Here is a 23,859-nt window from a genome sequence, read left to right on the forward strand (position 1 = left end):
AACTTATTCCTGCTATCTAGCTGTAATTTCGTATCCATTGACCAACCTTTCCCATGCCTCCCTCCTGCCTCCCCTTCCTAGCCTCTAGTTAGCACTATTCTACTCTCTCCTTCTGAGAGATCAACTTATTTAGCTTCTACGAAGAGTGAAAACATGCAGTATTTATTTTACTGTGCCTGGCTTATTTCACATGTAAAGATATTTTTGCAATCAATTTCAACCTGAGAAAAACTCACACCTATTTTAATTAGTTATAGAGACACATGAAAGCTACAGCTCTGGATTTATATTTTTGTTAATATTATGTATATGTCCTTTAACTTTAATTGCATGGTTTGTTTCTGAATCAAAAATTGGTATCATTTATTTGAAATAAATTTATGCTAAATTCTGTATTCCTACTTCTGAAAACCAATGGATTTGGGAAACACGTTCAAACTAAAGACCATTCGGTGTTTACTGGCCCTCTTTTTTACCCACCTGCTTTCTTAGTCTGGGCACTTCTGGACAATCTTAGCCTGACCACTTTCCCCACGGAAATAGCACTTTCTTTCTCATTAGGATTAATTATTTATTCTTAAGACTTCCTCATTAGAAGTGAGAACCTAATTGTTACTGGCTCAACTACTTTATCTTGCTGAAGGAGATACTGTTTGAAGTATTCATGTGGACAGAAAAAAAAAAATCCCTAATTCATAGGCATTCTAAACCAAAACATATTTTCAAAAACCAAATAGTCCTTCACAGTTTCTCCATAAAATAAACAATAAAATATGACTACAATTTAATAAGTGCTTACTACTGCTATTATTGGGGTGATTTCCACAACAAAGACAATTGCATATATTCACAGAGATATTCTTTACAAAAGCATTGCTGATACCTGAAGACAACAACTACACTTTTTGGTAACCTGTTCTTTACATATGAAAATGTTCAGAGACAACAACCAAGAGAACAAATATCTACCTTTCAAAAGAGAAAAGAGTTCACAGAGCCTTTTTAAGGCAAAAAGGAGATACTAAAGCTTGTAAATTGTCAAATACTTTATCTCATAGACTTATCTCCATTTAAGACAAATGTTCAACTTTCTTTCTCTTCTGAAGTGAGTGCTGTGGCTCAACAAGTCTTATGGAACTGTCTAATTGAAGATCCATCAACGGTTCTTCGACATTTTCTGGAAAAACTGACCATCAGCAATAGACAAGTAAATTCCTCTTCCTTTTTAGTGTAGCTCTGTGGCTACAAGTGTGAACACTGTTAAAATCATGCAAAGAACTTTGTAGTGCAGTGCATGCAACTCAATGCCCTCCAATACACAGCCAATAAGTACTTTTTAAATAATGATAATGATGAGCAATACTTAATTGCTGTTTTCTTTTTAATTTCTCCATTAATTCATGCTTCCATATGTGTATGTTACATTGCTAGTGAGGATCCTAAAATACTGCAAGATTAAATTAAGTATAATGTTCCTAGTATTGAGTACTTTCATTGAATTCTGATTGCTTGGCAGTCTGATACAGGTAGGATTATTAGAATATGTTAAAATTTTTCATTAACCAAAATCCTGATTTGTCAGACCTCCCTGTAAGATCATGCCAAATAAAAGTAGTTTTTCAAGCAATGGCAAAATACAGCAATGATTAAAAATTATTTGTTCATTTATATACTATAGTCATATTCACTGGAAGGTTAAGTTTAGTTTCTGAAAGGTAAAGTTAATTACAGACATTTCAATCTATCCTCTCATAACCTCTCTTTTTCTCTTTGACTGAAAATCTAGAAAGCAGAATTAGGAAGTTCACAAAAACCTGGTTTGTTTAATGATTTTTCAACATAGGTCCTCCTCACATTCCCATCATATCAGGCTACCATGGCCAATAGAGTTAACTAAATATACAACTTTCCTGTGACTTGCCTGTGACCTACACACACAGTGTCAATTTAAAAAGAACAAAGTCGTTTACTGCTCAGTGATTTTTAAGTGTTAGCTCCTAGGAGAAAGGTGTTCCAGATGGTTTAAATACTACTTAACAAGTATCACCTATACTATATGAAAATCTTGAACATAATTAAAATCAATATGTGGGCAAAAGTAAGAAAAATCCCTCCCCCAATCCTGAATTTTCAAGAAGTTAATTTTATTTTCTACAGCATGGCAGCTGAAGGAAACATTAAAAATTCCGTTCTTCTTTCAGGATGAGTTAATGTACATGTTGCGCAAACTTCTCTTGAATATTGGAGACTTTCCTGCTCAGACATCTCACATCCTATTCAACTATTTGGTGAGTTATAAATGTTCATTTCCAATTACGAAGCAGCACCATGATGAAAAGGTCTTAGGAGATTTTTTTTCAATAAATTTCCATTAATTACATCACTAAAGGTAAATTCTGGTCAACTAAATTCAACTACACTTCCCTATACTTTCTGTGTAGGGAAGCCCCTGCCTGGCATACTCTTTGGCATATGGAGGGCAGTCAATAGAAATGACAGTTTCCTCTCTGTCTTCCTTTAGCAATATATAACTTCCTTATGTTTGTTCTTTATTTTGGTTTTCTGTTGAGAAAACATGTGTTCTTTTAGTATTTTTTCCTCTTTTCCTATCTGTGTTTAAACACACACACACACACACACACACACACACACACACACTCAGATGCAACTGTTGTCCTAGATGGAAAGTTTCTGTGTATGTATTTTTCCATGGCAGCTGTCTATGACAGTTTTAACTGCCCTGGCAGTTGTTTCCTGATCCTCTGAGACTTACCAATTTCTTCACATTCTTTTTGTAAACCCCAAATGAATATGCAGTTTGGGGACTAGAACCTGATGACTACTGCTTGAAACTGCCCCTTAATCCAGCCAAATTAGTGTCTGTGCTGGGCATACTCCTTCAGTTATCCATATGCATATGCATCCCTAGCAGGGTGATAAATTTAACTCACACCACAACCCCCATGTGCAGAGAACATTTGTAATTCCTTTCTCTTGTCTAAGACTAATTTGGTCATCTTCCTCCTGAGTGTCTACTTGCTGGTTGCCAAGGGAAAACATATGAATAAATGTCCAATCCAGATTTAAGTTCAGACCGGTACCAAAACATAAACAGTATTTTTTGGTGGTTTTCAGTCTCTCTTGGATAAAAATGCATAGTCTCTAGGAATTCTCCCTCCTTCCCACTGCTTTTGTCTCTATAGCTATGTGGAGTTGGGTAGAAAAAAGACCTTTGTTCCACATCTTACCCCTTGCATTTTATCTGAGTCGTTCGTTTGTGAGACCATGTTCTTCGGCTGGTTGCTGAATGGGCACAAACTCAAGCCCATGGCTACTGTCACTCAAAGCCTGTCTGCTCCTGGAAGTGTTTGCTGGGAGATTCAACCTCCCCTCAGCTTCTTTGGTGCTTTAGACCCCTTGAGTTCTTGCCATGAGTCCCATATGTCTCTAACATAGGAAGTCCACCAGCTACAGCAACCCGCTCAGTGACAACAGCCTATGACCGTTCTATCTGGAAAGCTTTCCAGCCAAACATCCACTACTTCTGGGTTCTGTCTACACCATACAAAAACCAAAGGTGGATTTGGAAAGCAAAATGTTAGGGCCTCCCTCAGTTTAAGTGTGTGCCCTGCTAAAATTTACACTGCATCCAGGTTGGTATGGAAGGAGCCCAAACGGGTACTGGAGGCGAGAGTGCTTTCAGTGTTTCTTTCGCTTGTCCGTGTACCTGCTTCTTCCCCCAGGTCACTGAATAGGAGAAATGCTTGCCCAGACCATTGCTCTCCTCCATTCTTTAGCTCTGCAACAAAAATATTTTTAAAAGAGCTTGATGCCCAGATAGTTTTAAAAGAAATAAATCTCCAAATGCTCAACTTACAGATACGCACTAACACTTGTTGAGTAAATCTACCATCTCAACCATTATTCTAGTGCACACAAGGAAGACCCACCCCATCATCCCAGAGCTTACCAGGCTGCACTGACAGGCATGTAGGCTGGAGAAAGAATCTGTATTCTATGTTATTAATAGTTTTAAGAAATCGATTTTTCTGACTGATCAATGCACTTTAACCCATAGGACTTTCTATCTGGTCCTATGTTTTATAAATTTCTATTAAGGGTGAGAGTTGGCCCTCCTTAGGGTGTCCAGCATTTAGAACACCAAAACAAATTAGGTTTGCAACTCTGATTCTTTCAACATAACTAGAAAGTTTTCCAGGACTACAAAATTTTTGAAGAAACAGTGGCTAAAACACACAAGCAAAAAAAAGTACACTATTTCTTTCTGAATATTTGCACATTATTGAATAAGATAATTGAAACTTATTTCATCAACTATTCCAATTATAGTCAGTCATCATCTTATTTCAATGTATAGAATGCTGAACATATTCTACCTCCTATTAATAAAAAATAAATTTCGAATGAGACATGTTAGATGTCAACTTTAAAAAGTGCAAAAGGGCACACAGTTTTTCAAAATTACATTAGAAGGTATGCAAACAACCCAGCTGGTAAAATAATGTGCACAACAAACCTCATGACATATTTACCTATGTAACAAACCTGCGCGTGTACCCCTAAATTTAAAAACAAAAAGACAAAAATTTTGAAGTTCACCAACTTAGCCAAGCAGAGTGCTCTTAGCTTTGAGAGTATTAGACATAATACAAGCTGCTAATAGTGCTTGGGCAAACTTCATATACAGATGAATTTTGGATAGCCTAAGTACCTAGCTACCAAGTGACATGATGCCTCCATGGGGGGCGGGGGGAATGGTCTGCTTTTTTCTTAAGAATTCGCCATTTTAGTGATATATGAAAATGTACAGCAGCCTGTGTGGTCAGTTTTCCAGTTATGCCCTCTCCTGGTAACGTTGAAAGTGTTACTGAAGCATTTGAACGGAGAATACGAAGGCACAGAAGATCGAGTTTAAAACAAGAAAAGCTAAGGAAATGAGAATGTGAGCTCAGGATTATTGTGGCTTTGTGAATTCTTCTTATCCTGACTTCTAGGTAGGATTAATCATGTACTTTGTGCGGACCCCCTGCGAGTGGGGGATGGATGCCATTTCAGCCACCCTGACATTCCTGTGGGAGGTGGTGGGTTATGTGGAGGGCCTCTTCTTCAAGGATCTCAAGCAGACAATGAAGAAGGAGCAGTGCGAGGTGAAGCTCCTGGTGACCGCTTCAATGCCAGGTAAGCCACTAGTACTTTTTAGTAACATAACTTAAAAAAAAAAAAATTATAAATAGTCCTTTGAAAGACTAAGAGGCTTGTTCATTCATGAGAAAATTTTCAGAGTCCTAGCCCGCAGTATTGAGTGCTTCAAAGAATTTTTGTTTAATATAATCAGAGGAAATACAATAGACCCTTTAAAAAGTCAGCGGTTGCCAGCTGAAAAGGGAGACTCAAAACTGAGATCCGCATGAATCAGTCCTTGAAGGGCTGCCAAGGTTGAAGATTTATTTAAGTCTATCGCAGAGAGCCAGCTGAACTGGAAGCTTTTTTGAGTGAATTTTTGGCAGTGCAAGGAGAATAATATTGTTTGTATGGCATGGACTCCAGTTCTTTGTAAACTCCATGAGAGAAGGCTTTATGAAAAATTGGAAAAGGGGAAAGCAGGAAGAAGGAGCATTACAAAAGAACATGAAGCGTGATGTAAACTCAAGATACGGTTCCTTTTCACTTCAGATAGCTTGTTTTGCCTTAAGACAAAGATTTTGACAATCCCTTTATCCTTGTGCAGTGACTAAGAAAATTTGAGATGATACATGTATTGAATAAAAGTGAAAGACAGAATTATGTAGAGATGAGAACACAGGTTCTCGCAGCAAAGAAGCCTGTGTTTAAATCATAGCACTGTCATTTATTAGTCACATAACTAGTATTAACTGTGAAGAAGTACATCATTTCTCAAAGCTTTCTTTCCTTGTGTATAAAATAGGGATATAATTCATACTTCACGATTGTGAGGAATAAATGAGTTGAGATATGTGAAATACTTGCTGCCATACCTGGCTTATGATAAGCATTCAATAAATGATAATTGTGTATGTATACATTCTGTAGATTATCCAAAAAAAGTGATCAGTTTTTATTATAGTGAAGAAACTCCTATTTTTAACATACTTAAAGACAACTCACTAAAAGTCAATGTATATCATAATGTTCACAAAGATTTGTAATTTAATAAATGAAGTAGAATAAATATCGTCTCAATCAGCCAAGAAGAATACAGAACATGTAGCTTTAAGCTACATTTCTAGTAGTTGTTTTGGTTTTGCTAATATCTCTGTCTATATTTTCTTAACCTTTATTGCCTGGTCACCTCATCTAGAAAACAGGGATGTATTACTTGTTGCAATGCTTGAGGTTTGAAGTCTAACTCTTCCACTAAATAAATATGTCTCTTAAGTTATTCCATTTCTCTTTTTCCTCATTTGTAAGATAAAAATCATAATACCCACATCATGGGGTTGCTGTGAGATTTAAATACAATTATGCATGTAAAAGACAGGTAGAAGTATTGGGAACTTGGCCGAGCGTGGTGGTTCACTCCTGTAATCCCCGCACTTTGGGAGGCTGAGGCGGGTGAATTGCTTGAGGTCAGGAGTTTGAGACCAGCCTGGGCAACATGGTGAAACCCTGTCTCTACTAAAAATAAAACTTTTTAAAAAGTATTGAGAACTCTATACCTATCACTTTTAATAAGTGAATATATTTAAAATATATATGTATTAATATTAAACTTCCAGATAAAAAATAAATAAATATATATGTAACTATGAATTAAGTATTGTAATTAACAGTAAAAACATCAGATTATTGTTAATATTTTAATACTTTATGCTTTGAAATACAAATTTTCCTATAGCAAAAGTCAGTTTATTATTCTTTTTATCTTTTGTAGGTACTAAAACCTTGGTAGTTCATGGACAGAATGAGTGCGATATCCCAACCCAGTTACCAGTCCATGAAGACACTCAGTTTGAAGCCCTGTTGAAGGTAGGAATGACTTTTAACAGAAATAATTTTTTTAAGGACAATGCTATGGCCACCTCATTGAAGATTCATTTTAGAATAAAATGGCATTTTTCTATCTTTCAATGGATGTATGCATTTCTTTACTCTTCTAAAACCTGCCCCACTATTATTCCCTTATGCTATTTCCTTCCATAATTTTCCCCACTTCTACTGACTTTAGTCAGTAAACTGTCAGTAATCTGATTTTCAGGAACACAGTTCTGGGCCCAGATGTAAGTAGAAGAGACCTCTGGAAAAAAATCAACTTTTCTAAACTCATGCATCTTATTTCAGTGGAAAGGGTCATTACTGCTCCTTTTGGCTTCACTCAGACATCTCCAGAGAATTTCTAAGGCCCAACTTCAACAACTACTCCATTTCTATACTCACGATGAATGGTGGGATAGCAGGAAGGCAAACAGAGTACATTCAAACGCTGCCTTCACCACAACCAGTGTGACCTAAATCAAGTGATAGGACTTCTCTAGTCTCAGTTTCGTTTTCAACAGTACTGAGATACTGGTTCAGGTTATACAAGTTATCTATACCTAGTATATACTATATAATGTACACAGTGCATGATAGTTTATATTATTCCTAAATGTTTCTCTAAACATGTTTTCTTCCTGATGCTGAGACCAGTAGGTGCCACTGTTCCTCCACAGTCCATCACTCAGTCTGATTTATAATCGTACGTCTTGGACACTATGAGAGCAGATGGTTTATATCACATTATCAGTCTTTATGGTACCATTCTTTGGATAACTCTGTGTGGGTATATATGCAGCCATGGTGTGTGTGTGTGTGTGTGTGTGTGTGTGTGTATACATATATACACACACACACATCTAGTGTATACAGTTTATATAAGACACACACATATCTAATGTATACAATTTATGTAAGACATCAATATATATATAATCCTCGTAAGAGGTTACCTTGTTTTTTCGAAATTTGTATCTGTCAGCTTACTACCTAGGACATAATATCTTCCTGGTAAACATTTAGTAAAATTTGTTGCTATTGTTCTAGGAGTGTCTGGAGTTTTTTAACATCCCAGAATCCCAGTCAACACATTATTTTCTTATGGATAAACGATGGAACCTTATCCACTACAATAAGGTAAGACACCAGTAATGACATCCCTGTTGAGTTGTGCCAAAGACTTATCATGCCTACCTGAGGGTGGCTCCTAATCAGGGAGGCATCGCTTCTTAGAAGGTAATAGTATGACCACCTGGGTCACACCATCTTACTATCAGTGGGGCTTTCGACTGGCAACTTCACCTTTCTACCCTTTGGTTTTCTTTTGTGTAAAATGAAGGTAATCATAATGGTATCCATGCTAGAGCAGTTGTAATAGTTAAATGAGATAGGCTAGATAAGACACTTAGTTATTGATCATTATTACATGAAAAATTACATTGCCCATATAATACCTGTGTGTGTCTATTTGGAATTTGAATGCTGTTTTGCATCTCTGTTCTACCATGTTAAACATGACCATGCTGACCTGATCAAATGAGCAGAAGGGGCCTCAGGATGCTTGCTGACATCACTTTACAGTGATCTTCCAAAGAGTTGTTTAGTACACTGCCTTTAGCTGCTTTTTTTCTGGCATAGCATCCTAGTACTTAGACCTTTGGGTAAAGAAGAAATGAGAATAAATGTTTAATCTTTTGAACTCTTTTTTTTTCTCTTTGTGTAATCCACACAGACCTATGTTCGAGATATTTATCCTTTCCGGAGGTCGGTATCTCCCCAGCTGAACCTTGTACATATGCATCCGGAGAAGGGACAGGAACTCATTCAGAAACAGGTGTCTGACCACGTCAGTTTTATTTCATGGTTTTGTCATGTTGTTGGAGTAGATATCTGTTCATATATTGCCAACTTTGAGATTCTATGATTCCATTATGACCCTCTCTGGAGACCATAGTTGGCCCTTACTCAATAAATTGTTCCCCCAAATAGTATAAGATTTACAAATTGGATCATTGCTTAAAGGTGTTAAGAAACACTCACTTGGAGTAGTGTAATGATGAATTATTGAGTATAAACAATAGAAATATTCTAATTTATTTACCTATTATATTCTAAATGTAGATTTTCATTTCACATTCTGTAAAATTGGATTGGAAATACACATAATGTAATTATGTAAGTTATCCCAGTGGTTTACACTAGCTGGCTACAAAGTAAAAGGGGTCACTCTAGTATGCCTGAAAAAAAAAAGCATTAAACTAAAGTTCAAAGATTTGGACTTCGTCCCAGTTCTGCCTCTGACCGGGGATCTGACCTTGGGCATGTTATTAATTTATCTTGAAACAGGAAGAGATATAGTCTAGCAGCTGTACTTAGGTTTAAGGTTGAAGAACAGAATAATATTCACATCTAATCTCAAATCAGACTTTGAGCTTAAGGAAAGTCACTATTCTGCATGCAAAATATAACTTGATACAATCTTAATATTGCATATTTATTGCATTCATTGTTTAAATACAATCTTTAAAGAATTTCAGGATACTTGATCATTTCAATTTTCTGTACATATCAAGGATAATAATTTGGCATCAAAATATCCAAAAACATCTTCATGAAATGAGTGAGAATGGCATAGAATTAGACCACTTAAGTAATTAAAAATATAGCTACCATTAACTATCTACATTCTATTTAAAAGAAAGAAAATACTGAATGTGTTGCAAGGTGTGAGATGTTGGGCAAAACTGTTACATCTTAAATATAAACAATTTCTAAAACCATTGTCCCCAAATTACCCCAGCCCATGATTTTAGGATAAGATAATTAAAACCCTAATCAATAATGGTGCTTCCCTAGTGTCTCTCTCTCTCTCTCCCCCTCTCTCCCTGTGTGTGTGTGTGTGTGTGTGTGTGTGTGAGTGTGTGTGTTCATCATGTTTAAGAACAAGTTGTCAAAGAATGCCATCAAATGGAGTTCTTGCTGTCATGTACACTTCAAGTTAGAGCCTTTAGACTTCTAAGTTCCTCAGGGAGATTATAATATGGAGGCCTATGAGTCTAGCTCAGAAGTTTCCTCAGTAGCTACTCACTGCATATAAACTTCCTAATCATCAACAGAAAAGGACCTGAGAACCAAGAGCCCCATGTGTATGCCCTTTAAACTCGGAGCACCAATCAAGGACCCATGAGCTTCTGTCCCAAGATATGTTTTTCCTGGATCTCACATCAGTCTTTGTTTTTTTAAAAGACAAATTCAGAACTCTCAGGAAACAGCTTAAGGCATTGGTGGCAATGGTAGAAGCAATTGGAACTGACTGACGGGCTCCCTGTTAGTGAAGGTCTTCCATATTATAGCATCCAAACAAATGGGCTCTATTTAATATTGAACTATTCTTGACAATGCTTGCCTTATGCTCCTCTCCAGCCTAAAACTCCACAAGGAACATTTCCTACATTTCCTTCTGTAAAGCAGGCAGAAGGAAGTGAGAGGCAATTAAGTATTGTTTGCTCTTTCTTCTGATAAAGGAAAATAAACACATGTCTCCCTCTTTTCACTTTTTCCCTTTTCCCACTTTATCGACCCAGTTTGCCATTAAACGTTTTTCCTTCAGTTTCTTCTCTCTATAAATCTGGAGTTTCTAATTCTCCTTTTTGTCTGCTCCTGCTTTTATTTTCTCCAGGTGTTCACCCGGAAGCTGGAAGAAGTAGGGCGGGTATTGTTTCTCATCTCCCTAACCCAGAAGATCCCCACAGCCCACAAACAGTCCCATGTCTCCATGCTTCAGGAAGACCTCCTCCGCCTGCCCTCATTCCCTCGAAGTGCTATTGATGCTGAGTTTTCACTCTTCAGTGATCCTCAAGGTATCAAACAAAGAAACATTGCCTCTCTGGGGCTTTTTCTAACGCACTTGTTTTGTTCTCAAATGGAGAGCATCTGAATCAGCAGAGGGTGCCGTAAAACCAGTGGCTCTCAGACCTGAGTGTGCACAAGAGACCCCTGGAGGACTTGCTGAAACACAGATTTTTGGCCCCCGCCCTACACCTCTGCGTTTCAGGATGGGGCCCAAGAGTTTGCATTTCTAATAAGTTCTCAGGTGATGCTGATGCTGCTATCCCAAGCACCCAATTTTGAGAACCACTGCTCTAAGCTAATCATCAGCAGTTGAAGCGTGCGTAGGATGGTGTTGTTGGGGTAGGAGAATACTTGACTAAACAAGGACCAGGTATTTGTGTGAAGTTCAAAAAGAGGCAAAACTCATCTAGAATGATAGAAATCAGAATGGTGGTTGCCTCTGGATTTGGAGGAAATGAATTTCCTGGAAAGGGGCAGAAGGGTGATGAAAATTGTCTGTATGTTGATTGAATGTTGCTTACATGAATGCATAGTGCATATTTTTGTCAAAATTCAATGAACTCCACATTTAAAATCTCTGCATTTTACTCTAAATAATGCCTCAATTGAGAGAAAGAGACATAGACACAGAAAGAGACTCACTTTGGAGCCTTGCTCTGTTACTCGGTTATTAATTTGAGACAATTAAATTAGCATCCCTGTGCTTTATTGCCCTCATCTAGAAGCTTCAGACAGGCTGGGCAAAATGACTCATGCCTGTAATCCCAGCCCTTTGGGAGGCCCAGGCGGTCAGATCACTTGTGGTCAGGAGTTCGAGACTAGCCTGGCCAACATGGCGAAATCCTGTCTCTACTAAAAATACAAAAAAATAAATTAGCTGGGTATGGTGGCGGGCACCTATAATTCCAGCTACTCAGGGATCTGAAGCATGAGAATCACATGAACCCAGGAGATGGAGGTTACAGTGAGCCAAGATTTGCGCCACTGCACTCCAGACTGGGTGACAGAGTGAGACTCCATCTCCAAAAAAAAAAAAAAAGCTTCAGTTTCAGCAGGAGTAGATAGAGCTGTAGCCTCTGACCATTAATTAAAAGACCAAGCAGTAGTCCCATCCCTGCCATTTTCTAGCTGAAATAATTTATTTTTCTCCAACTGACAGCTTATTTAGCAGTAAAACGCTGCCAATGCCTGCTCTGCCTTACCCACAGTTAGTTAAGAGGTGATGATGAAAGTCCACGGAGAAACAGGAAGTGCTGTATTAAGGCCGGTAATATTGTGCTGCAAAACATTTCAGCAGTAGATCTTCACATCCTGGAGCTGGAACAAACGGAGAACAGCAGCGCCTTGGGTTTGATCACCTCCCAGGCTGACAGGATTGGTGTGGGGCTAATTCTGTCTCTGCTGTTTCATGTTCTCACAGCTGGAAAGGAACTGTTTGGCCTCGACACTCTTCAGAAAAGCTTGTGGATCCAGCTCCTGGAGGAAATGTTCCTGGGCATGCCGAGCGAGTTTCCATGGGGAGACGAAATCATGCTTTTCCTCAATGTTTTTAACGGGGCTCTGATCCTCCACCCCGAAGACAGTGCCCTGCTCAGGCAGTACGCTGCCACCGTCATCAATACCGCGGTGCACTTCAACCACCTCTTCTCTCTCAGCGGCTACCAGTGGATTCTCCCCACCATGCTGCAGGTGCCCAGAACCTCCTCTCCTAACCAGAAAATTAACATGAGTACTGCTCATATCTAGCTGCTCAACTAGATCTATACTGAAACTTTTTAATGATGGAGTTATTATCTTCTTTTGTGACAACAGACGGCAACAAATCAAATCCCCCCATAAATTTGCAAGAGTTCACAATATTCCTTTCTACTCTGAGAGCCCCAGACTTGGAATATTTCCCATTTAGTCTAGGACAGTGATTCTTAAGTTGTACTCCCTGGGCCAGCAGCATCAGCATCAACTGGAAACTTGTTGGAAATGTACATTCTAGCCAGGTGTGGTGGCTCACACCTGTAATGCCAGTGCTTTGGGAAGCCAAGGTGGGAGAATCTCTTGAAGTGAGGAGCTCAAGACTAGCTTGGGGAGCATAACAAGACCCCATCTCTAAAAAGAAAAAAAATTTAAAGAAAGAGAAATGCACATTCTTGGAGCCCATCTCAGGTCTACTGAATCAGAAACTCAGAGATCAGGGCCGAGTAATTTGTGTTTTTGACAAGACCTTCAAGTAGTTTTGATGTCCTAGAACAGGAAGCCTCTACCTCTGGGCCATGGACCAGTACTGGTCTGTGGCCTGTAAGGAACCCCCACCCCTAGATTTTCGTAGGAACCAGAACCCTATTGTGAACTGTGCATGCGAGGGATCTAGGTTGCATGCTCCTGAATCTAATGCCTGATGATCTGAGGTGGAACAGTTTCATTCTGAAACCATCCCCCCCACTCACCCTGGTCCATGAAAACATTGTCTTCCATGAAACTAGTCCCTGGTGCCAAAAAGGTTGGGGACCACTGCCTTAGAAAGTTTGAGGACTTCTGTTCTTGAGTCACGTGTATGGCAAGTGTTTAGCTGATGTTTCTCCCAAGAGATTCCCTGACTTCTAACTGAATAGAGATTTTCATTCCCAGTAAATATGATGTAATGGGATTCGAGAAGGTAATTTAGCGAACAATTTTTATTTACTCGTGTCTAATGTATAGCTGGCTACATTTAGGAGTACTAAATAAAATCAGGCAGGGCGCAGGAGCTCATCCTAGTTCTCTATTTTTGAGGAAGTTTTGATAAAAATTATGAACACAACACATACAAAGTGAAGTTTGCTAAACCTGTGGGGGCAAGAAAGTTGCTATCGCAGGACTCTCTTCCCCATTTTTAGATAGTTGCAATTTTCTCTATTTTTTTAGTAAGTATTTTTTTACTGATTACCAAAAGCAAGAATGTTCATTACAAAATTGAAAAGATGAAGAAAGTTTAAAGCAAAAATAAGGACCACTTAAAATCCTTTCTCCCAGGTAATTGTTGTTTATACTTCCAAATCCTAGCACTCTTTGCTACACACCACACACACACACACACACACACCCCACACAGAATTATATATTTTCAAGTTTGTAACCTAGTTTTTTCATATAGCACTAAGAATATCGTAGGCATTTTATATAGCTACATTTAGCCTTACCGCATTTTTAAAATTACTGCACAGTACACTATGGTTTGTATATACCGTAATTCACTTAAGCAAGTAATATTTATGAATAATTTGTTTCAAGTTTTCCATTGTTATAACCAGTCTTGCAGCAGGCATTCTCATATATACATGCTTATACAAGTGTCTAGTCCTTTCCTTGAGATAAATTCCTAGTCACAAACTTCCTGGAAAAGAAGTATGTTTAGATTTTTAGCATTTTGTGGTGTATTACTAAATTTATCTAGAGAAAGTTTATACCATTTTACATTCCTCTCTACCAGTTTATGAAGTTAGCTATTTCCCTCCAAGCTTCCTATGACCATGAGTTTTAAAAGCAAATACAACTTTGATACTTTATTAAGGCATTTTTCGAATATCTGGCATTTCTCCATAGGTGTACTCTGACTATGAAAGCAATCCCCAGCTGCGTCAAGCCATCGAATTTGCCTGTCACCAGTTCTATATTCTACACCGGAAACCCTTTGTACTCCAGCTGTTTGCTAGTGTGGCCCCTCTCCTGGAATTTCCTGTGAGTAAGCTCTGTGGGAAAAAAAATGAAGACCAACAAAGTTAGAAAAACAAGGTTATTTATTAGAGCTTACTATGCCAAAGGAGTTGGCTACCATCACTTGTGTTTTGGCAGAGATACAAAGGCAGGCAGAAGAGTAGGAAAGCTGTATACTGAAAAAAAGTGGAGGCTTCAGGTATGTCCTGATTGGAGCTATTGTCCTGGGGAAGCTGCAGGTGAACTAACTAGAAGTGGGGCATCTTATAAATGAGGTGTTAGGGGTGTATATTGGGCTTTCTCTGGTTGGTCCTAAGTTGGAAGCAGGGACAAAAATTAGGAAAGCTCTCAGTTGTTATGCAAGTCCTGGTTACTTTGGGTCAATTGTTACAGAGGTTATTGTTTGATCACCACTGGAGCTAGTAGCCTGACTTCCTACAAGCCTGACTTAGGCTGGCTTCCTGGGCTGGTTATTGTAGACAATGGGTTGGTTTCCTGAGAAGGTTGCTGCAGGTTGTGGGTCAAAGTTCTATGTTTATGTATGATCTAGTCATTGACAGCTTGTATATTCAGTCTCTCAGCTCTCTTTCTTTAACCAATGAGACATGCATACCATAAATAAGTTCTCTTTCAACAAGCATATCATTTCTCTTCAACATTCCTCTTCAGCTTTCATCTCAGCTCCTAACACATAAATAGACCAACTCTACAGTTTTTGAAGTATTCAATTCATAAAAGAGATGGAAAATAGAAAATGGTAAAAGGAAAGTTTGCCAATTTTCATTCCTTTTTGTCACTCTCTACCACCTACCTTGCTTTGTTTTTCTTTTTCTTCAGAGTTTTTACCACCATATCACGTTGTATGTATTTGTTTTATTAACATGAATTTCTACTACGCTCAACCAACAGAATTTAATCTTCATGAAAGCAAGACCTTTGTATGTTTTTGTCTTTGCTTGTTTGTTTGGTTTTAGTTATTGTTGTATTGTTGTTTTATTTGCATTTTGGTTTTGGTTTTCTATCACTTCAGTGCGTAGCATGGTGCCTGACACAGAAGAACTTCATAAGGATTTGTTGTTTCAGTGAATTATTTGAAGCCATCTTAAATAGATTTGAAATTGTAAGTATCTCCATGTGGAGATACATTATCAAAGAAGACCTGTGAAATTCCCAGGGTTGTTAGTTAAAATAAGTATATGTTCCTCGAACATATTTGTAGTATTCAACCAATCAATTATAGAAATTTCCTTAGTTCTACCATCTTCGATTAAAGGAATCATTGATATGAACTTTTTGGAAGTTCATATATTGCTGTATTTTTATGAGCTTTTACAAATATCTCTTTTGTTCTAGATTAGAATTTAATAGCTTCCTTAAAAGTCAGGTGTACCACTCCAAAATCACAGCATTGCTGGATGCAGAATTATGTAAACTGAATTCCAGGTAGATGATGTAGTTGTTACTGGTAATAGCATTTATAAAATTTGAATTCCTGTCAAGCTATAGTTGTACTATGGTGGGAGTCAATAAACTAAAATTGTTTTTCTTTATCAGGATGCTGCCAATAATGGGCCCAGCAAAGGTGTGTCAGCTCAGTGCCTGTTTGACTTGCTGCAGTCCCTAGAGGGAGAGACCTCCGACATATTAGACATCTTAGAACTGGTCAAAGCTGAGAAGCCTCTTAAGTCATTAGGTAAAAGCAAAACTTGCTTTGACATTCTTTCTCTCATTGCAATTGTTAAATATGTGTGTGTGTGTGTATATATATATAAAATACACACATATACATATACTTAAATGTGTGTGTATATATAGCTAAATCCAAGTAGCAAAAATAAATTAAACAGTAGTAGAAATTGAATGAGTACATTTTTTTTTCTTAAATTTCTTATGAATCCTAAAGAGTAGGGAATTACCTGCCATGAAAACTGTATTAAAATGATGCTCAGTAGACCACTGCTCTAGCACTGCAGTTTTCAGAAAGTTGGGTTATCTTGGGTCACTCTTAAGTGAATAACCCTCCAAAATGGTCTTTTATTATCATGGAATGTGTAGAACCAGAGACAACTCAAGGATAAAGCCTCAACCTCAGACAATTTAAATGCCCTTCAGTGTCTTCTATTATCTGAGATTTTTTAAAACACACCAGAAAAGTACTTTTATTTTACATCTGATTGTTCAAAACTAGAAAACAGAATTTCATTCCCTTTAGATGAAGAAATTAGTAGTTTTCACAGTGTAGCAATAAAATTTAACAAGAAAAAGCTATAGTATGTACTGGAATTATAACATTAGGAGTAATAGGTGCTTCTTTATCTCCTGCTGAATCCACTCTGATGGTGTGCCTTTACTTTTTGTTCCTTCAGATTTCTGCTATGGAAACGAAGATCTGACATTTTCTATCAGTGAAGCCATTAAGCTCTGTGTCACTGTGGTGGCATATGCTCCCGAATCATTCAGAAGGTATCTGCAGCTCTTTATTCTGTGCCTTGTCATAAGTAAATACGGTAAAGAAAATAAAATTGGATGAATACAAAGGTTATGCTGAGTAATATCAGTCTGTAACATTCTGACAAGTAAACTTTTGAAACGTAAATTTAGGCCAGGTGTGGTGGCTCACACCTATAATCCCAGCACTTTGGAAGGCTGAGGCAAGAAGATTCCTTTAGCCCAGGAGTTCAAGGCTAGCCTGGGCAACATAGTGAGACTCTGTCTCTACACAAAATCTAAAAAATTAAAAATTAGCCAGGTGTGGTGGTGCACACCTGTAGTCCCAACTTTTTGGGAGGCTGAGGCAGAAGATAACTTAATCCAAGGAGGTCAAGGTTGCAATGAGCTGTGATTGTACCTCTGTACTCTAGCCTGGGCAACAGAGTAAGACTGTCAGGAAAAGAAAAAAAAGAGAAAAAAGAAAAGCAGAAACAAACTAAGTTTAGGAAACATAGCATAGGTTCTGAAAAACAATAGTAAATCTTCATTCATTTGAAATCCCTTAATTTGGATCTTGTGCAGATGCTAAGGTATTTAGTCTTGTTAGAAAATATTTTTCCTCACAAGTAATATAAATTAGTAGCAAACGAAATGTCATAACAGATATTTATTTAAGAAAACTCCTTTCAAGGGGCAATAAGAATTTCTGTAACACAAGGGGCAAGAATATCAATCTTGCCTTCATTTTGCCAAGTGCAGAGAATTCAAAAGACTCACATGAAGAGTGAGTCATCCCAATTCAAAGATGTTGGCTCTGGTCTGAGATTTAAATCTGATCTATTAAAAGTTGTCTCTGTTGACAAGCTCTTCCAGGAAGAAGGAAGGAGCCAGGCTGATTATGCCAAATATATCTTTATACATTTTCCCTGCACCTTAAGCCTGTTTCTCTCCCCCATAAGAGAATGAATAAAGGCCAAGAAGAGCCAGGATTTATATTAATTGAACTCTTTTTTACTGGAAGAAAACATGAAGAATGAGTAAGAAATGTTTTCCCCAACATTCTCGAATTTTTCTCTTCTTGAGCAATGGGGAGAAAAACAGTATGCCTGTGGTCAGGCACAGATGTGGCTGTGGCCCTCGGAGAGCAAAGCTGCAGGATGGTCCTACTCCCACTTTCCTGCTCTTCCTATAATTCCACAGATCTAGAAAAAGTTCCAGAATGGATCTAATCCTGCATTAAGTTAACTCCAAATCCATTCTATAGACGATTGTAAACATCTTCTCTCTGCTCTATTTTCCATTCCAAGTGTGTCCAGGTACATTGTTAACTGGATATGTCAGAGATACTGCAATTGAGACACTGCAATAATAAAATGCATATAGATTCTCCAATATTAAAATTCCCACAACATAGGGAACACCTAAGTTTGACTGAAAAATTCTCCATTTCAAATTTTACCAAATTTCCATTGGGTCATAAAATTATCTTTCACGTTAAAATTCAAACACATTGAAATCAAAAGGTATGAGAGTTCACAATCAAATTCTCTTGTCATTGTGAGTTAAAGGCCAGTCTAATATTGTTAAGTTAAATTAGAATTTTTTAAAATCCTCCCTAATTTTCCATTCTGTCGGTTTAAACCAGATGACATCTTGATGTCTCAGTAAGATCAGGGTTTCTTAAGCAGTGGTTCCCTGGGATGTCTCCCATGGGAATAAGTAACATACTTACAGGACTTCAACATTTGTAATAGCAAGTCTCTGTTGCACTTAATGTTTTTTTTAAAAAGTGTTTTATTTAAGTGAAACATTCACATAAAACATTTAAAAATCACAATTTTACAGTTCCATAAGTGTTCGTAATGTTATCACATCTACCTACCACTTGGATAGAAAAATCAGATAGAGGCACTACTATCCTAATTTCTAATATGATAAATCAGTTTTGCCTATTTCTGAAATCTATTTAACTGAAATAGTATAGTAGCTACTCTTTAATGGCTGACTTCTGTGATTCGGTATTATTTCATGAGATTCGTTCATATGAATGTGTGTAACAGTAGTTGATTCTTTTTCATTCACTTATAATAGTTCATTGTATGACTATGCTACAATTTATTTATTTCTTCTCTTGTTATCAGGCATTTGTGTTGTATCTGGTTTGAAGGTATTATAAGTAATGCTACAATGAATGTTTTTGTACACAAAAACATTTGTACACAAATATGTATGCATTTCTGTGGATGGAAATGCTAGGCTAAGTCACGGAATATGAGTATTTCTTGCTTAGTAGATACTACCAAAAAGTGGTTTCAATTTTCATTCCCACCAACAGTATGTAAATGTTCTAGTACTTTATGGCCTCATCAACACTTGTTATCTTCCATCTTTTTATTTGGGTTGTAGTGACATTCATTATCATTTTAATTTCCATTTTCCTCTTGCAAATTAAAAGGTTTGGAAGCTTTTCAGATAAATGTTTATTGAAATGTGGACATCTCCTTCTGCAAAGTGCCTACTGAAGTCTTCTGCCCATTTTCAAATGAAGTTATCAGTATTTTTTATTTTATATGTGTGATTTCTTAGTGTTTTCTATTTAATTAATTATGTTATCTACAAATCATGAGAGTTGTATTTTATCCTTTCAAATTCTTTATACGCGTTATTCCTTTCTCTGTCCTTAATGCACTGGCTGGAACCTTAATACAAAATAGAATAGAAGTGATGATGGAGGCTGGGTGCGGTGGCTCATGCCTGTAATCCCAGCACTTTGGGAAGCCAAGGCGGGCGGATCACGAAGTCAGGAGATCAAGACCATCCTGGCTAACATGGTGAAACCCCGTCTTTACTAAAAAATACAAAAAATTAGCTAGGCGTGGTGGTGGGTGCCTATAGTCCCAGCTACTTGGGAGGCTGAGGCAGGAGAGTGACGTGAACCCAGAAGTCGGAGCTTGCAGTGAACCGAGATCGCGCCACTGCACTCCAGCCTGGGCGACAGAGCGAGACTCCATCTCAAAAAAAAAAAAAAAAAAAAAGAAGTGATGATGGTGATGATGGTGGGATCTTTGTCTCATTTCTGATCTCGGGGTATGGAGGGGATTTCCAATATTTCATCACTAAGAATAATATTTGCTAAAGGATTTTGTTGTAATATACCAATAAAGATTAAGGAAGTAATTTTATTACTCATTAAGAAATTAATTATTAAGGAATCTGCCTTCTAAGTTTAGTTGAGTTTTCTTATTGATGGACAATGACTATTACTAAATGTTCCTATTTATAGAGATGATCATATGATTTGTATTCTTTATTTCCTAAGTGTTATAAGTTACACTGATTTATTTTCAAAATTAAAACTTTCCTGCCTCCTTAAAAATAAACTGTATTTGGGTTGTATATTATAATTATCATTTTTCAGTATTGCCAGATTTAGTTTGCAATTTTTTAAGCATTTTTACAACTATGTTAATGAGAGCTATATCTGTAATTTTTATTTTTTAAAAAAGGTATTATCTAATGAATTTTATTGCTAGGATCACAGGGAAGTTAGGAGTAGAATAGATATTCTAGGTAGTTCTATGTCATTCAAGATAAACCAATTCTGGATACTTAAAAAAGTTACAAGTGCTTAAACAAAAAGGATGTCTTGCTTAGCTACTACTTTATTAACTACCCACTGGTAAACATTTTAGCAGGTTTATTTGTAACCCTCCATTATTATAAAGTCCTTGTAATAATACTATAGCCTGACTATACTATAGGCTATAGTATCAAGGATATGAAGATTAAGCTGGACTCATAAAATAAATTAGAAAGTGTCTCCCCCTAACCCCCCCTTTTTATTTTCTTTTATTTTTGAGACAGAGTCACTCTTGTTGCCCAGGCTGGAGTGCAATGGCACAATCTTGGCTCACTGCAACATCTGCCTCCTGGGTTCAAGCAATTCTTCTGCCTCAGCCTCCCAAGTAGCTGGGATTACAAGCGCCTGCCACCACACCTAGCTAATTTTTGTATTTTTAGTAGACAGGGGGTTTCACCGTGTTGACCAGGCTGGTCTCAAACTCCTGACCTCAGGTGATCCGCCCGCCTCGGCCCCCCAAAGCGCTGGGATTACAAGCGTGAGCCACCGCGCCCAGCCCCCCACTCCTTTTTTTTAAAACTCCTATTCTCTGTAGAAATTTGGTGTGGATTAGGATTTTTTAATTTTTGAAACAGTGTCTCATTCTGTTGCCAAGGTTGGAGTTCAGTGTCACAATCATGGCCCACTGCAGCCTTGATCTCCCAGGCTGGAGCAATCCTCCCACCCCAGCCTTCCAAGTAGCAGGCATTACAGGTGGGTGCCTTCACACCCTGCCAATTTTTTTTATTTTTTGAGAGATAAAGAAAGTCTCACTGTGTTGCCCAGGCTGGCGCTCCTCCTACCTCAGCCTCCCAAAGTGTGGGTTTACAGGAAGAGCAACTGTGCCTGCCTCAGATGAGCATTTTGTCTTTCCAAAATATTGAGTAGAATTTATACACAAAACTGTAAGTAATGTCGTTTCTTGTGGGAACATTTTAAAATTAAGATTGTTTATCCTGGTGGTGGCTTTGGTAAGTCACATTTTTCTAGGAATTTTTCTATTTAATTTAAGTACCTGAATTTATTGGCATAAATTTGTTCCTGATATTCTCTTTTTTATAATTTTTAACAACTATGGGGTTTTTATTGTGTTTACTTTTTTATTTCTAATACTGGGAATTTTTGCTCCCTCCCTTATTTTATTATTATTCTTTCCAGTAGTTTATCAATAGCTTTCCCTTTACAAATAATCAGTATTTGGGGCTTTTTTGATTTTTGCTATTGTAGTTTTATTGTCTACCTTTTCTTTCCTTTTTTATCTTTATTATTTCTACCTTTGACTTTTTTTTTTTTGACGGAGGTTTTGTTCTTGTTGCCCAGGCTAGAGTGCAATGGCGCAATCTTGGCTCACCGCAACCTCCACCTCCTGGATTCAAGTGATTCTCCTGTCTCAGCCTCCTGAGTAGCTGGAATTACAGGCATGTGCCACCACACTCAGCTAATTTTGTATTTTTAGTAGAGAGACAGTTTCTCCATGTTGGTCAGGTTGGTCTCGAACTCCTGACCTCAGGTGATCCACCCATCTCGGCCTCCCAAAGTGCTGGGATTACAGGCATGAGCCACTGGGCCCGGCAGGCATTTTTTTTTTTTTTTTTTTTTTTTAATTTAAAGAAAATATTCAGGCCAGGTGCGGTAGCTCATGCCTGTAATCCCAGCACATTGCGAGGCCAAAGCAGGCGGAGTGCATGAGTTCGGGAATTTGAGATCAACCTGGGCAACGTGGCAAAACCCCATCTCTACAAAAAATACAAAAATGAGCGGGGCATGGTGGTGCATGTCTATGGTCCCAGCTACTCAAGAGGCTAAGGTGGGAGGATTGCTTGAGCCCAGGATAAGGCTGCAGTGAGCTGAGACTGCACCACCGCATTCCAACCTGGTCAACAGAGCAAGACCTTGCCTCAAAAAATGAATTAATTAACTAACAAAATAAAAAAGAAGATATTCCATTTTCTACTGACTTATCATATCTGTTGAAAAATCAGTATTAGATCTTATTGCACATTTGAATTTAATGTGTCCTTTTCTTTTTTTCTTTTTGTTTTTTCCTCTTTTGAGATGGAATCTCGCTCTGTCGCCCAGGCTGGAGTGCAGTGGCACGATCTCAGCTCACCACAACCTCCGCCTCCTGGATTCAAGTGATTCTCGTGCCTCAGCCTCCCAAGTAGCTGGGACTGCAGTCATGCACCACCACACCCAGCTAAATTTTTATATTTTTAGTAGAGATGAGGTTTCACCATGTTGGCCAGACTGATCTCAAACTCCTGACCTCGTGATCTGCCCACCTCAGCCTCCCAAAGTGTTGGGATTACAGGTGTGAGCCACCGTGCCCCACCCTAATGTGTCTTTTTCTCTGGCTACTTTTAACATTTTCTCTTTGCCTTGGGTTTTAAGCAGTTTCACTGTGGTGTGCCTAGTTGTGAGTTTTCTTTGTATTTATACTTCTTGGTGTTCATAGTGTTTCCTGAATATAAAGCTTGATAGCTTTCAACAATTTTAGAAAATTTGGCAAATAACTCTTCAAATATTACCTTTATCGCATTTTCTCTGCCCTCTCCATTTATGTATATATATATTTTTTTCTTCCTTAACCCTGTACTCTGTATATGTCTGTTATGTTCTTTCCTGTGTTTTCTATCATTTCTCCCCTCTGTTCTTCTGTCTTGATGTTTTCCATTGTTCTTTATTACAGTTCACACTCATCTCTTCCTGTATCTAATCTATCATTAACACTTATCTTTCAGGTTTTTAATTTCAAATATTTCAGTCTTCAGTTGTAGAATTTCCACTTTTTTAATAGATTTCAGAGTTTTGATGAAATTATCCATTTTGTTATTTCTCTTATTTAACATTTTAATCATTATTTTATAAAAATCTGTCTCTGATAACTTTAATACATAGATCACTTGTGGCTCTGTTTGTATTGTCTGTTCCTTTCTTTGGATTTTGATCACTTAGTTTTAGCAGGACTAGGTAATTTTGACTACTGAGTATTGCATTTAAAAAAGTTGGAAATGTGTTGAGGATCTACCCGATGTTATCTTCCTCCAAAAATGATTCATTCTACTCTCTGACTAGGAATTGTGGTAGGGCAGATCATTTTAATTCAGTCTGTGATTCATTTGATTTAAAGTTGGGTTCCAGTCTTTGTAAGGGCTGTTCTATTTATTTCACACTCCTAGGATACAGCCTTCCATGGGTCTAACTCTTCTTTGAAAGTCCCTGAACTCCAGTATATATTTCTTCGCCATTATGAGGCT

The 23,859-nt window shown here is 37.7% G+C and overlaps 1 protein-coding gene across 13 annotated transcripts in view; it reads left to right on the forward strand.

Moving 5' to 3' along the window:
* UNC80 (unc-80 homolog, NALCN channel complex subunit) overlaps positions 1 to 23,859 on the forward strand; it is a 230,615-nt gene that overhangs the window by 160,020 nt on the left and 46,736 nt on the right. For all 13 annotated transcript variants that reach the window (XM_038001602.2, XM_038001590.2, XM_038001588.2 and 10 more), the window contains 11 exons: positions 1,107 to 1,207; positions 2,202 to 2,288; positions 5,016 to 5,199; positions 6,914 to 7,008; positions 8,062 to 8,151; positions 8,747 to 8,848; positions 10,694 to 10,874; positions 12,287 to 12,555; positions 14,443 to 14,577; positions 16,108 to 16,246; positions 16,920 to 17,016. In XM_038001602.2, the coding sequence (XP_037857530.1) occupies positions 1,107 to 1,207; positions 2,202 to 2,288; positions 5,016 to 5,199; positions 6,914 to 7,008; positions 8,062 to 8,151; positions 8,747 to 8,848; positions 10,694 to 10,874; positions 12,287 to 12,555; positions 14,443 to 14,577; positions 16,108 to 16,246; positions 16,920 to 17,016 (1,480 nt within the window). The remainder of the gene's footprint in view (positions 1 to 1,106; positions 1,208 to 2,201; positions 2,289 to 5,015; positions 5,200 to 6,913; positions 7,009 to 8,061; positions 8,152 to 8,746; positions 8,849 to 10,693; positions 10,875 to 12,286; positions 12,556 to 14,442; positions 14,578 to 16,107; positions 16,247 to 16,919; positions 17,017 to 23,859) is intronic.

The sequence above is a fragment of the Chlorocebus sabaeus genome, chromosome 10, assembly GCF_047675955.1.
Source record: "Chlorocebus sabaeus isolate Y175 chromosome 10, mChlSab1.0.hap1, whole genome shotgun sequence".
NCBI classification, from domain to species: Eukaryota; Metazoa; Chordata; class Mammalia; order Primates; family Cercopithecidae; genus Chlorocebus; species Chlorocebus sabaeus.